We start from the raw sequence: 14,932 nt of genomic DNA, 5'->3' as shown, positions 1-14,932 counted from the left end.
AGAACCAGGAAGCTATATAAAAAGTTAAATCATTGAGTAGTCTGTTATCTCTTAAAGAGGCTTAATAAACATATGCTAACTTTGTATCTTATGAAGAAAAGTTGTTAGATCTAGACTGAAACTATGTGAGGAAATTTAGACAGATGCAATAAACCTGGCCCTGGCCCAGGTGTCTCAGCAAACCACAGTGTGTTAATCAGCAACATGAATGAAATGCCAATCTGAGTTAGCTCATACATCATTACTTCCAGACACCAAAATTTTCCACTGTTATTTCTGTGGGATGGTAGAGTGCGTCTCTACTTAAATATACACAGTATAATGCATATGACACTTACTACGGTTTTATTAATGAGCATTTTTTCAAACTGACAGAGCAAGCTGTATGAAATTTACCTTATGTTCAAGACAACTAACTTGAATAATGCTTACAGTAATAGTTAGCAAAGCTGTGTAACAGAGCAGCCTCTGACCAGAATCTATACAAAAAATTCCACTTAAGGAATGCAGTGAAACAGATCGGAAACACTGATATTTAACCACATTAGGGACTGCAGAAATGCATTTTCTGCTCTCAAAAACCAACTTTGAACATAATGTTATGTAGGTGAGTGCAATCACCAGAATGTTTGGAAACAGAATGCATTTGACAGCAGCATGTAATCTATTTAGATCCATAAGGAACTGCATTATCTTAGTATCAAGCACGCTAATTATAGAATAGTAGCTTTGGCCAAATATATGGTAATCTACATGAGTAAAGATAGTGTGTTTTTCCACCAACGTACCTGATACTCATTTTCTGCAGCCTCTACAATTTTTATAAATTCCTTCGCCGTCTGGGCTTCATTCTAGAGAAAGAAAGTATTTGAATTAGGTCTGATGTACAGCATGATTCCCATAAGACCAATTACATTGTTTTTTTTCCAGTAATTACGAGACGTGCGTAGATTCCACGAGAACACGTGGCCATTTAGTGACTAAAACAAAATTGAACTAAACATTCATCTAAAAGGCATACACTACATTTTTTGTTGCTATGCCTTAATTGTTCTTGGGTGTTGTGCTAGTTCAGGGTAGGAGCTAAAATTATGAGGAAATAAATCAACCAAGTATGCAGCAATATAGTTTTTTTTGTTTTTTTTTTTTTTTAAACGCATGTGTCAGGCTAATAAATTTAGCTGTGATAGGAAATGGTATTAAAAAAATCATAACAGTTCAACTGCAAACAAGCATACAGAATATCATAGAACTTATTACAATACTTTGATTTAAAATGTTATGGCTTGATAAAAAGACATGAAACAGAACAGTATTTATAAATACGAGAATGCACATGCGTAAGCCTCTAAAAACATGCTAAGTTTTGGTGTTAACAGGATCAATGTTAAATTTCCTGTACAGCTTCAAGAATTAATTACAAACAAAACCAAGATTTCTTGCTTCTAAATATTCTGGAACAGGCAGAAAGCACTAGACTATATCTATCTATCCATGTTCTGCAAGAACAGAGGCTGGACTACATGGCTGGGGGACGGCTATAGCAGTCTCCACTCTAACTGGTTTAAAGTTTCACTGAAATTGCACTTAGCAGCCATGAAAGTGCTCCTGGACACTCTAGAGAGATGGAGAAGTTAATAGAGGATTACAGATGGGAAGGGTTTTGACTTTTCAGTGAACTGAGACAATGATTTAAAATACGCTGATACGGAAAGGAAGAATTTGTGGTAAAAATGCTTATTTGGCTCAGACAGAAATTAGGAATACGAAAGTAACCAATTATTCATAGCTCCAGCAACAAGAGAACTCTTCAGTTATTTATTTCATTCGTGCCCACTGCGGGTACAAAATTGCATCTCTGCCAAACAATGAAAAGGAGGAGTCAGCAGGGCTCCTTTTAATCTACCATTCTGTCTCTGTGAAATAAAAACCTGTACAGCCTCCACCCTCAAAGCTAAGGTTAAAAAAATTGGTAACCAGCAACACACTTGCTTTTGTTCTATGAGGAAGAAGGAAGGTTATGCAAAAGATCTTTTTCTACTCATTGGTCTTCTGTCACAGAATTAAGTCAATTCCAATAGAAAGTGAAGCAAAAGGAGAAACTGACAGGAGAACTTCTTCTGGATAGTTTCCCCTGAAAAAAATCTTACTTGAATGAAGGAGTAAACAGATCTCTCTGCTTATGGGGTCAAAAGTAATTTTATATTTACAGCTCCAGAAGCGTTATTACTTGGCACCACAGTCCACCATTCTCTATGCTGCTATTGCATCTGAAAAGCCAACAAGCCCTGCTTTATATTAATGAACAATGTTCCTTTTTGAAGAACTAATCTTTTCAGCCCAAATGGTCACTACTAGTCATTAGCATGAAAATACTTCTACAGTTCACTTCTAAAATTTCCCTTTACCAGTTTAACTTCACTGGCTTAAGTTTTCTTAAGGAACACCCCCAACACGAAATCTTACTGCTTACAAATACAACCTCCAGTAGGCAAGAAGAGTATTACTTCAAAAGTAGTAATACACGCTGCAACAGTACCAAGTCCTAAAGGATACATCTGCTGCTATTCCCACACAGTTTTTATTTTAACTGTCTGCTCCTTGTTACTATGAGTATCCATTTGTCACGAAGTTGAAAAATTTTGTTTTAAACCCAAAATTATGCTTTAAACACAAGTGTTCCTCAAGCTGAAGCATCTCTGAAAGTGCTTTTCATACACAGAAGCAGGGGGCTGATAGCACCAGCTACACATAGGAAGGGGAAGGAAGGGAAAATACTCACTATTGCTTCTCAACTGGCAGCATTTGCTAACTATTTTTAGCATACTGGTCTTCTCCTCGTGAGCAAAGGAGTGCTACAGGTGATCTCCTAGAGACTACTGCTGAAGTCAATTACTATACCTTTACTGAAGTGGGTTATTACAACTTAAACCTTCTTCATATTCAAAAAGTCATTCTAAAGGACACTCTACCTACTGAAGTTTAAATACAACAGAAGTGCAGGAAGACAGCAAGCTAAAACTTTAAAAAGTTGATTGTAAAACTTTACAATCAAAGTTAATTTAGCTTATATAAGCTACATGCAAGCATACACAGGTTTTAGATATTTAAAAAAGTCAAAACATTTAACTACATGCTATGTAAAAGTAGTGCATATTACATAGAAAATATTTATAGATTAGAACATCGATTCTCATTCATGCAGAAGAAACTAGCTCCCAAATTTCTTTTTTTTTTTTTTAAGCTTGCTTGTGTTGTTAAATTAAAAAGTCACTTGAACATACATACTAAGGTCCCTAAAGTTCACTTACAGACACTGTTAGAGAATCCTGTATGTCTTTATGGCTCACAAGCTGAACATTACCATCTTCATAATAGTGAACCTACAGAAAATTAAACAAAAAACTCATATTAGATGCTACAGAACATAATCATACAGGAAAATCAAGACATTGTAGCATTTATCCCAATAGCTAACTTAACACACTTAAACAAACAAACAAAAAATGTTACAGAACAACACATAAAACAAAATGCTGTAGAATTAAAATATTTTTTTTCTGAGGGTGGAATTGAAGAAGCTACTCTGAAAACATTTTGGTTTTCATCTGCCTCAGGTGGTACTTCATGCAAAGAAGCTTAGGCCTTGCTTAGCAACACAAAGTAGAAGACTTACTTCTTACGTGATAACCTTTCTAGAAATTCTTGATGTGGTAAAGATATATTTAACATGACTTTTGGCAAGGCTTCAGGGTACAGTGAAGTTCTTTCTTCCTCCTTCATCCAAACCATGTGCTACAGACAACGCAACATTAGGCTTCCCTTTCTTTATCTGTCTGTTTTTGATACTTCCCTCTATCAGATATGGCCCATAACAAAAGCAGGTACATATAGAGACAAAGGAGCTCTTTGGTACAAAGTCTGTCAAGGTTAAGTAGCAAGGCAGAACGAAATCTGTATCTACAGAACAGCTTCCTTGCTTATTTTGCAGGAGGAGACTGGTGAAACTTCACTTGAGCTAACTTCAGTACTTTTAAATTCAGGTAGGAAGGAGGGAAGGATCTGAAAACATTCAGCTTCTAATGCAACTATGAGAGATCTTAAAAAACAAACAAACAAACAAACAGAAAGCATATATGGAATTACATGCAACAATTGACAATAATTCCTACAGAAGAGTTATGTAACTGATACCTAAACAAGTATCCTTAAAGATATTTTTATTATTTTGATGAAGTGAACGTAAGTAGATGATGTCATGAGAAATAGAAGCATTTGTCTCTCACCCTATTAGGCAAAATAACATTTTAATTTGCTGATTAAATGTACAAGACTATGACTTCGTATACATTATGAGCATTAGTTGTGCAAGAGACCCTCATTTTTACACAGAGCACAAAAGACGAAAACATGACACAGAGTAAGACAGCTACATGTAAGCAAAAGAAAGATCTCCTACATGGGAAACACATTACTTCATAAGATTCATCTTATTAGATTTTTATTGGAAAGCAAGCATTTGACAATAAATAGGTGTTATCCTAAGCATAAAATTGACTCCTTTTCAAATCCAGCATTACTGGGTGAAACTTCTGACAGTGTTTTTCAGTCCAGTTCCTCAGAGGTGAGAATCGCTTACTCAGTGCAAAATCCTGAGACTTCCCAGTGAAACTAGAGAACCCAGAGAAGTATAATCCCCCCTCTTCTCTGTAAGGATACACTGGGCAGGATGCCCAAATTTCCCATGCTCTAAAGGCAACAGCAGCACAAACATCTCTCTCACTGAGTCACATTCTTAGCAAACATTCAGGCCTAAAATTTTAACAGGGATGAAGCATCAAATCTAATTCTGGGATTTGTTACATCGTAAAATATGAGAAGTAACTGTTCTGTACTATACCTCACTGCTGACATCCTTCTAGAATGCTAGGCCTGGGCTCAGAAGACTACAAGAAGGATGATGTTTATGAACAGAACCTCTTGGAAAGGTTAACTAAGGAGGGATGAGAATAACAAATTATCTAACAGATAAAATTAGTAGCCAGTACACTTATCAGTTGTTTTCCATGCAGAGTTGGAGCATGTCAAGTACCACAGGGATTTAAATTTTAGTAGAAGACTCTGCTGTTGCACAACTTTCTTTTAATTATATGTAAGACAAAAATTAAACATTGTAAGAGAATAGGGCAGTTAAGACCATCCTATATTATTTTTAATAAAGTAAGAAAAAAAGGAAGGGATTGTATAAATGACCTTAAGAGTACTACTTAAGACATCTGGAGACTGGTGATGCTAGAATTTTCCCAAATGTATTCAGAAAAAATCTCAGAACCAGGGTAATGTCCATACTGTTGTCATAAAGACTTCCCAAATAACAGAAATTCCAGTGCTCTGAAATTTAACTAATTTACTGTGAGCCTATCCTAGAAGATAGCTTTGCTCCTTAAAATACATTAAAGCACTCAAGGTGTTTTTGGAGGAGGGAAAGGGAGTGTACTCCTACACACATTGCAGAAATTACACAAAATTTCTAAAAATTTGAAACTGAGTTTCCTCAGTGAAACAGGAGCTTCACAAACAAGCAAAGCAATTAAACTTTTCATCATCACTTCCTAAAACCACATACTTTATGAATGTGAATAATGCCTTAATTATGTAGGATAGTAATAAAGGACAAAATCAGCTGGTACCCAAATTGAGATGCAGAGTTAACCTAACTCAATTCCCTGTTCACTCTATTTTCTAGGTTACTGGGCTAAGTTTTCTCAGAATTAGGTAAAAACTCGCCTTCTTGTTCTGGAAAACCTCCTAAACATTTAACCAAAAATGCATGCTGTAGACAAAATGTCTATTTTGTTTCAAGATAGGGAAAATCCAAGTAAACTGTCACTTAAATCTAAGTCTTAACAAGCCTAGAAGTTTCTTAGGGTGCTTACTATGATCGTCTTGATCTGACAACACAGTAACAACTGTCCACATTTTGAACATCACTCTAGTTGTTACAGAACTTTCCCTGCAGCAGGAAATCAGATTCAGTGCCCTGCTTAGGGAGATCTGAGCATAGGTACTACAACCCAGAACATCCTAAGCTTCAGACTAGAAATACACTCCATCACATCCTCCTGCTGAAATCAAGTCACTGAGCAGCAGGGAAGTGCAAAACTCCTAGGGGCACAGAGCAGGAAAAGGGAACTTGTCTATGTCTCGTTAAAAACAAAACAAAAACCCACAGAAAAAACACGACCACAACAACAAGAAAAACCCACCTACGCTGCAAGTCAGACTGCACTAACATTCTAGTCCCTGATCCCAGAACTGTTTCAATAAATTCCTGCAAAGTGTGTGTACACATTCCAGGGAACAGATCCAGGAAGTCAAGTCCTCCTGCCTACCACATGACAGTCAGACTTTCTCGTCTCAAGAGTTCTGCATTCCTTCTTGGACAGTATCTTCTTTCTGAATTCCCTAAAGCCAACAGGATGGGTAAATGCTGAATGAAGGAGACCTAAATTCAACATTTTCAGATAATGGAATGATCAAAACCTCTCTAAACAACAGGGTGGATAACATAACAAGGAAAAAAAAAAACTATTTCAGAAAGGGCCTACCCTTAAAAAACTTCCCCATGTAACTGGGAATTCAAGTTCCTACCAGATCACTGTACAAGAAATTTAAGTAGGTATATGCCTAGCCAAGGTGAACATGCCTTCTGAAGTCCTCAGAATCATTATATCAAACATATTTTGTACGGATGAGGCAAATATATAATTAAGTGACTACCACTGAACTGAATGGTCATCTCTGCTTTGCTTTCCGAGCTCCCCAGTTCTCTTGGAATATTTAATACACTGGCCCGAGTCTCCCTGATAAGGGGAGACTTTACTGATCAGGACACGATTTGGGATAAGCATACCTGAATTTTCAAGATGCCAGCCACTTGAGTGGTTGAAGGAGTGATTGTAAACTTCCATTCTGACCTCCAACGGCCATTCCTTTAAAAAAATAAAATAAAATAAAACCCAGACATCACCCCATTGGTTAGGAAAAACAAACAAACAAACATACAACTGTTAGCCAAAGAAAAACAGAGAATGAAACACCCAGTAGAACTATATATACACAAAATCTTTCAAACCGTAAGGATTCAGACCATAACCAGCAAAGAAGAGAACAAAATTATTCTGGAATATTGGAATGCTTATGCTAGGTTTTGGATGTGGACCAAGAACATCCATTAGTAAGGATCATTTAACACCAGGTCTCAGCTTCTATATAAAGGCTCCAGTGTTCTTTTCCTTCTTTATTATTAGGCATATGCACTCAGGATTTTGTTTCCAAGACCTGAACAACTTGCTGGATCAACCGAAGTCACACTTCACATTAGGCTACAAAAGACCTGACTAAAAGGAACATTAAAATAGCAAGACTTTCTGCTACGCTGAGCTATAATCAGGCCTTTCCTTCTACCATTTCTGTTCCAGGACAACTGTTCCCTTCTAGCAGAAGGGAAACATCTGGAAAACAGCATGGGCAGATTGTATAGTTTCACCTGATTTCTTTCCTGTAAATTAGGCACTTTTTGATTTAGTTAGGTTAGTGGGTTAGAAAGTTAATATATCGTAGGTATATTAAGAAGGTACTGCAACTGCATCTTGATTCCTGCTTTGCACTTAAGGAAAAGTTTTGGTACTATAAATTCCAGTTCTACTATCTCTAGGTGTACACCACAGAACAAAACAGTGGGAGAGAAAGACTAGGATTAACAGCTGGTAATGGATCTATATCATCATCTCTTAGATATGAACAGCATTAAATCAATTATAAAGCCCTTTGTTATTATTTCAGACAACATCCAGATCACAGATTATCACTGAAAATTCAGACTAAGGCATTCATTAACTTGTAAGGAAACTGAAAGGGTCACATTACTCAGTAACACTAGTTATTGCTGGTAGTTTTAAGACTGATCCATTAGTTGTAAGAAAGATTCCATGCTGAACTATAATTTTAGGTAGAATTTTAGCTTGGCATTGAATCCTGCACATCTGAAAACTAACAAGATCATTTGCTTCTTTGTCACTTAGAAGTCCCTGTAAGACGACCACAATGTTTCTACTCTAGGATATCCTCCTTGGAATAGTATTTTAAGAAGGAAAAGAGTTCCAGTTAAGTAGGATCCTTTTCTAGGAAATGCTTTACCTTACAAATAACATATTATTACTTTATTTATCACTGATGAATTAAGATGTTTCATAAAACATGAACAAATCACTGCGCAAACCATTCCACTGATACAGACAAATGATGAAATCAGTATGTATATGTAATATTCACCCTTGGCATTAGAAAACAAAGTTTACTGCACTTCCATTCATTATCCATAGGATTACTAAATAAAATTTCAAGCAGATGCAAAATATCAAAGAAAATGTATTTCTTCATACAACTGCACATACCAGCTATCTTTAGGAGATACTTCCTTAACTGAGTTCTGGTGCTCTGGTATTTATTTTAACTTTAGTTAATTTAACTCCAGCCAATTTCCTGAAACAAGCTATCCACCCCACGCTGTGGAAAACATCTTGACATACCTTACCCAAAGCTTAATGATTCAAGTCCTACAGTAAATTAAAATTGGAGCACTTTCTTTCTCAGAGACATGCAAGCTAGGAGTTGTTTTCACAGAGGAACCTTGCCAAGTAGAAGCAACAGTATTAAGGAACACAGACAAGGGCACTGGTGATGGTGTAATAAACTAGAAGAGTCACAGAGGGAGTTTTAAGGAATTTCTGAAGTCCCACAAAGGAGATGCAGATGTGCAGTCTGCTGTTGTACTTCCTCCAGAGAAAAAGCTTTTCTACATAGTACTGGCAGAAAAGCTTGGTGGGGAAAGATGGAAGATGCTCATGCACTTACTTCTCTGATCCAAGGATAATCATTGTGACGGCAATAGTGCAGTTATCCACCACGCTGTATTTTACTGTACCTGTATCCATACAGAAACTTACCAAAAATTTTTTGCTTGGAACTGATGGCTCTCTATGCATGCAATAATGGTTTGCTGTCCATCAATTGTTTTACCATACACCTTAATTAGAAATGAAAAAAGAGCAGAGTTAACATTTTGGTTATCTTATTCAAGCCGATTAGCAATTTCTAGTCCTATTATTGTTTCATTAGGGAATAAACTGTAAAATTGCATTCTACAATCACTATATTTCTTATATAATAATCAGTACATGAAACATGAGTTATAAATTACAAAGCAGTAAAAAATTAAGATTTGAAAATCTGAAGGTCAAACATCTTAACTTTATGTGCTCCAAACTTTGTTTTTGCAACTGAGAATTTCAAGCACACACGTCACAGCAGTTACTGCTGTACTGCCACAATGGTTTCAGACACCAGTAACTCTGCACCTAAATGGTGATTTCTAAATTACAGATTAGTGAAAAATTGATAAAAAGGTAGGTTTGGGCCTCTGTTTTGCCTCCTTAAAACAGAATAATACTAGAAGTTATCTCAATGAAGGTGCAATCTTCCTTCCTTTACAGAAACTCTGGCACATATTTGACTGAGGAGAAATCCAATTCAACACGTTAATTCACTGACTGAATATTCATTTATTTACTAGATTAGTTTTCCACCAGGTTAATGTAAAGCACAGGACAGCTATTATTAGATCAGTTTACTGAACTTTAAATAGTCATAGGGTTACTAACAGCAAATCAAATGCTACTGCAGTCCAGAGTGAGAGGTTTTATTTTAAGAAAACATCAGAACCCACTGATTCTGGTTGTAAGAATACAGCATTTTGATACATAGGACAAGTGATGGAGAGAAAACAGTTTGCTTTACTGCCAGTTTTGTCAGTAAACCAATCCAAGACAAGGTCTTATGGATTATTTGTTTGTTTACTTATTTTTAAGTAACCCACCAGGTATCCAAGATTGATGGGGTACTTCTATAGTAATTTACAGAAAGTCTTATTGCTTTAAGAAATTTAACTCTCACCTCTGAGGAATTTTTATTTAAGTCTTCACCATGACTGGACTAAACGATAGTAACCTTCAGTAACTATCCACTGGTAATCCAACAGCTGCTACATTAAACTTCTGAAGCTTCCCCTCATTTCCCTGGATGAACACTTGACAGAACTAATTCTTTAGAGTTGCAATTAACTATATTCCTGGTTTATCAAGAATTAGTTGCAAGTTCTTTTTAAACTTCTATCTAAAGGAGCTATACATTATCTGCTCATAAGTGGAATAAAGTGATTTTACGTAATACTTTCATCTACTTGATATTAGGAATTTAAATAAACACATAAAAGTCAAAATAAGATCAGACAAATTAGATTTTAAAATGGCACATTCCTGAAGTCAAAAATCTAGTCTTTGGTGCTGTTTAAAATACCCCCAGCAGTGACATTACCATTACTCTTAAATGTAAATTAAATGTAAATTTGATTAACAAGATGAAAAGCATGTCAACTAGCTACGTATCTTCACTATAATAAGGTAATAGAGATTTTAAAATACTGTAACAGTATGCTTGGAATGAACATAATTGTTTGGACAACACCCTCATTAATATGCTTAAGCTTTTGATTAGCCCTGATGAGGTCATGCAGCTGGACTAGATGATCTCTGAAAGTCCCTTCTGGCTGAACTATTCCATTTTGTTTTCTTTTTCGTAGGACACGGTAACGGGTGACAACGCTAATGAGGGCAATATTTCACAGCATTTCTTTTTTAGTCTGTGCTATGCTAATAGTACAGGTTATATAAGGTTATATAATGTAGTACTTACTGTGCATACACCATTTGGATAGTGTTCTTTCACGTATGCTTTCATTGCTGTCTCAACTGAATTTCTCCAGGATTCTATGGCATTTTCGACTTCATGGGGCCTAGGATCAGTAGCCTCCTTTCTTAAGTGATCAAATTTAAAAGAAATCTTGTTCTTGGGATCCAAAAATTTTCCATTTCCCAAATCACCATGTTCTGTTATCAAAACCTGTGTTAGAAATTTTTAGTCAGTAGTATCTGGTATGGAATAAAGAAGAAAAAAACACCATACCAAATCAAATTACATTGTACTGTTAACTGGAGATTATAAAAAGACTCCGATTTTAAACAAAATATGTGCATAGCAAGAGAAGACGCCAACATGACACACTGACAGAGTAAAAATCCAGAATCCTACCCTCCTCTTGCAACAAATCATGCAATATAGAAATTCTTCTCTATTGTTTATAATGTCTTCAAGTACTAAAGGTAGAGCAAATCGTTTCTACAGCTCCAAAAAAGGCCTGAATGAAATCAGGACAACGATGCAGAATGAAATTGAAAACTCTTTAGGTATGCTATTTGATTAACTTACTAACCTGGTACTATTGGTAGGTCTTAACACCTATATTTCATCAGGGAAGATGAATTCCTTTTAAATTTCTTGCCAAGATATGTTTCAATATCAGAATATCTTCAAAAATGTAACAAACACTGCAAGTATCATCATATTCGTACCTGTTCATCGTAACCGTCAATTTTTACTGGAGTAAACTGGTCCAAGTTGTACTGTGCAAACGCACTGCAAGAGAAGAAACACCAAAAGAACTGCATCAAGCACAATCTTTTTTCCTTAGTAAATGTAGAAGACTTAGATAACAGCTAATAATACAACAAACATTATATTAATGGCTCATTATTTAGCTTTAGAATCACCTCAATTCACTCAGTACTGATATTGCAATTCCAACCATTACATGATAATTCATGTTCAAAAGTAACCTCACAGAGACATACGCATAAGCTTTACGGTAACCTCTAGATAGTGGAAATACAGATAAAATCTGAATTCCACACAGTTCCTACCTAGTAAGCCAGACAGCTCCATTCTAACAGATAAACTTCCTTTTGGCACAAAATACAATAGGTGTAATGTTTTCACGTGAAAGTAGGGACTATGGAAACAGAAACTTTCAAGCGTCCAATGACTATAGCATCTATCAAGAAACAAAAAATGAAATCCCAAAAGGCAGAGATGAGTTCCAAAATCCAGGCCTCCCATTTCCAAAACACTTCTAACTATTAGGACACAATACTGATCTCTCTTCTGCCAAATATTTTATCTTAATCAAAGATGCACGATGCACATAATAGGGTTTGACTTGCCAAGCACACACTTACTGAACTTGCTTTTATGCAAACGAGTATGTGACATCTGGTACTTACTGGGCTGCTCCTTCCCTGAGAAGATTGTCGTTATTAAGCAGCAACCGAACATCTGAGAAGAGATGTTTATAACACAGAGGCACGGTTAACTCAGATAGGTATTTCAGTCACCTAACAAGTGTCACCAGACTATTCACAACAATTAAAACCCAAACCACCATGTAGCTATACAAACAACTAGGTAAGATACGCATTGCTTCATATTTTGTAATTTTGACTGAACTAAACGAGGAAAGCACCACAGAAATGGATTCCTTCCAATGCAATCTGGTAAGAAGATACAAGTTAAACTCTACAGGTTTGGGGACAACTCTAGGAAACCGCCAAAATAATTTTTAGAGAAATTTTGCATGAGAACAGCACTAGATTCAAGTAAGGATTCAAGTTAAGTTCACTTTTAAGAGATAAAGTGTTAAAACCCTCCCATAGCACTGGTGGTAGAAGTTACTGCAGTTGGATGACACTAACGTGGTCTGTGCTGTACTTGACGTTTCTTTTAACCGTGCTATTTTTGTTCTTGCTCTCTAACGACACTGAGTAGTCAGTACCACAATACCATTTCTACCATCAGACAAGAAACATGTGACAGAAGTCACTGCTCTCCTCAGAATTACTTAATTTACTGCATAGTAAAGGTGATTTCATGTATTTGACTTATTTATTATTTACTAGGCACTGTTTTTAAAACAGTTACCTTACAGTTCAATGCAAGTACACATAACAGGTAAAAGTACCAGGAAAGAAATATCCTAGCAACTTAAACCCAAATTTAAAATGCTCATCTTGCTGAGACCAGAGTTAAAGATGTAACTGATCATTAGCCTCACTATAACACTTTGACCTCTTCATAAGGAATTCTGAAGAAACCCTATAAGATTAAAAAAATCTGGGATATGTTTGAAGCATTTTTCTAAATAGATGAAGAAAAATCAATTTGGAGAATTTATGTTTAAAGCTCTCTCTTTAAGGAGTCAGTCTGAATTGCATGTAAATTTGATTTTTACAACATTGCAACAATTAAGTCTTAAGCCTGGACATTTACGATCAAATGTTTTGTTATGAGCCATCCAAATTGCAACTGCATTATTAAGCAGGTAGCTGCAACTAGGTGCTAGCTTAATAACAGTCTTAGCAGCACTGCTATAAGAAATTGTATTAACTTGCAGAGTGCTGTGCTAATGAGCTGCTCACCAGCAGTTCATTTCACAAATGCGCTACAAACTAAGTTTGGGGAATCATCTAGCCACAGTTTAATTGAAGAACACAGTAATTCTAAACACATTACCTTCTTGTAAGAGATTTAAGCTCCAGCCTGCCACTCACTTAAAGTTCAACTTACTGAACGCACTTCCCTATGTAAGTAGCAGAGCTATATGCAGGTTACAGCTAAAATTTATGCCTTATGGTTTTGTACACCCATGTATCTTGGTGCAAGACAAACAGTAACTTCTAAAGAAAATAACATCTTAGGTAAAGTCTAGGAAAGAATAGCAGAGAGAAACTAATTTCAAGTCTTATTACAGCTTATCTACATAACACTGAATATATGAAGGGCTACTGCTTAAAGTGGCAGTTGTGAAAAGAATATTAATCCCCTCCAAACATTTTTAACCCTTAAATATTGGCACCCTACAATTTAGTGGTAAGTATTTATAATGATACTCATTCTTTTAAAGAGGACCACTTTAATTTCTGTTAATTTCTGTTGAAAAACATAATTATAAAGGGCTGAAAAATTTACACTTCTAAATGAAAGCATCAGCAACTGTTAAGTCGTCACTGCTTAAAAACAGAATGAAGGCTGTTCTCATATCACGAAGAGAAGCGGTACTTTCCCACTTTTGCCTTTCAACTCCATGCTGCCTTGGGAGTGCAAAGCTTATTCTGCCAAGCTACAAAACTATGACTGCAAAGCTCTTACAGCAAGTGAGCTGCTAAATAAGGTAGGTAGAATTCAGTAATCAGGAATACAGTTTTGGGTCTAGATACCTTAAATGAAAGTAGAGAGATACTCACCATTGAACACTTCATTGAATTCCCCAGGGGGTGCATGAATTATGAATTTTGCTGCTATACGCACCTAAAACAAACAAAATATTTCTGTGGTTATATATACTTGCATTTATTCCTATTCACACCAATCACACATTGTACGGGCTTTAGTGTCCAGACATGCAATTGCACAATTCCTACTGTTTCACGTGCTTATTCGCATTGAGCTACTGTCCTTGTTAGAAGCACAGAATCTGAAGTTCCACTTCTTCAAAAAAGGACAGAGAAGGCTGTCAGTAATGGAAGCAGAAACTAGTCACTTGTTCTGTATTACTGGCAAAAAGAAACTAATAGCATGACAAAGAGGATTGGTAACACTGACATTTCAACTTTCAGTCCTTGGCTGCCTGGGAATCAACACGCACACTATGAGAGCTGAGAACCAGGGACGAAGAAATGGCACAATCACAGAATGGTTGGGGTTGGAAGGGATCTCCAGAGATCTAGTCCAACCCCCCTGCTCAAGCACTGTCACCTAGAGCATGCTACACAGGATCGCATCTCCAAAGAGTCTCCTCTTATTATACTACATATCCTATGCTTCTAAGCTTTCCAAAAGGTCCACAGCTAGGCAGCAATACAGAGACAAAAGCTTAAAAACACTTCTGTGGACACTGAAGCATGTAATTTCACTTAAAAAAATA

At 36.2% G+C, this 14,932-nt stretch overlaps 1 protein-coding gene across 1 annotated transcript in view; it reads right to left on the bottom strand.

The window, feature by feature from the left end:
• The window catches only part of CAPZA2 (capping actin protein of muscle Z-line subunit alpha 2), a 29,465-nt gene that overhangs the window by 1,017 nt on the left and 13,516 nt on the right, over nt 1-14,932 (bottom strand). The window contains exons 2-9 of the mRNA XM_084514616.1: nt 14,253-14,316; nt 12,237-12,288; nt 11,529-11,592; nt 10,813-11,019; nt 9,009-9,088; nt 6,914-6,992; nt 3,312-3,383; nt 789-851 (exon numbers count right to left, since the gene is read on the bottom strand). Coding sequence (XP_084370742.1) covers nt 789-851; nt 3,312-3,383; nt 6,914-6,992; nt 9,009-9,088; nt 10,813-11,019; nt 11,529-11,592; nt 12,237-12,288; nt 14,253-14,316 — 681 coding nt within the window. The remainder of the gene's footprint in view (nt 1-788; nt 852-3,311; nt 3,384-6,913; nt 6,993-9,008; nt 9,089-10,812; nt 11,020-11,528; nt 11,593-12,236; nt 12,289-14,252; nt 14,317-14,932) is intronic.

Source organism: Aythya ferina, assembly GCF_964211825.1.
Source record: "Aythya ferina genome assembly, chromosome: 1".
Taxonomy (NCBI): domain Eukaryota; kingdom Metazoa; phylum Chordata; class Aves; order Anseriformes; family Anatidae; genus Aythya; species Aythya ferina.
This window is presented reverse-complemented; position numbering and strand designations above follow the sequence as displayed.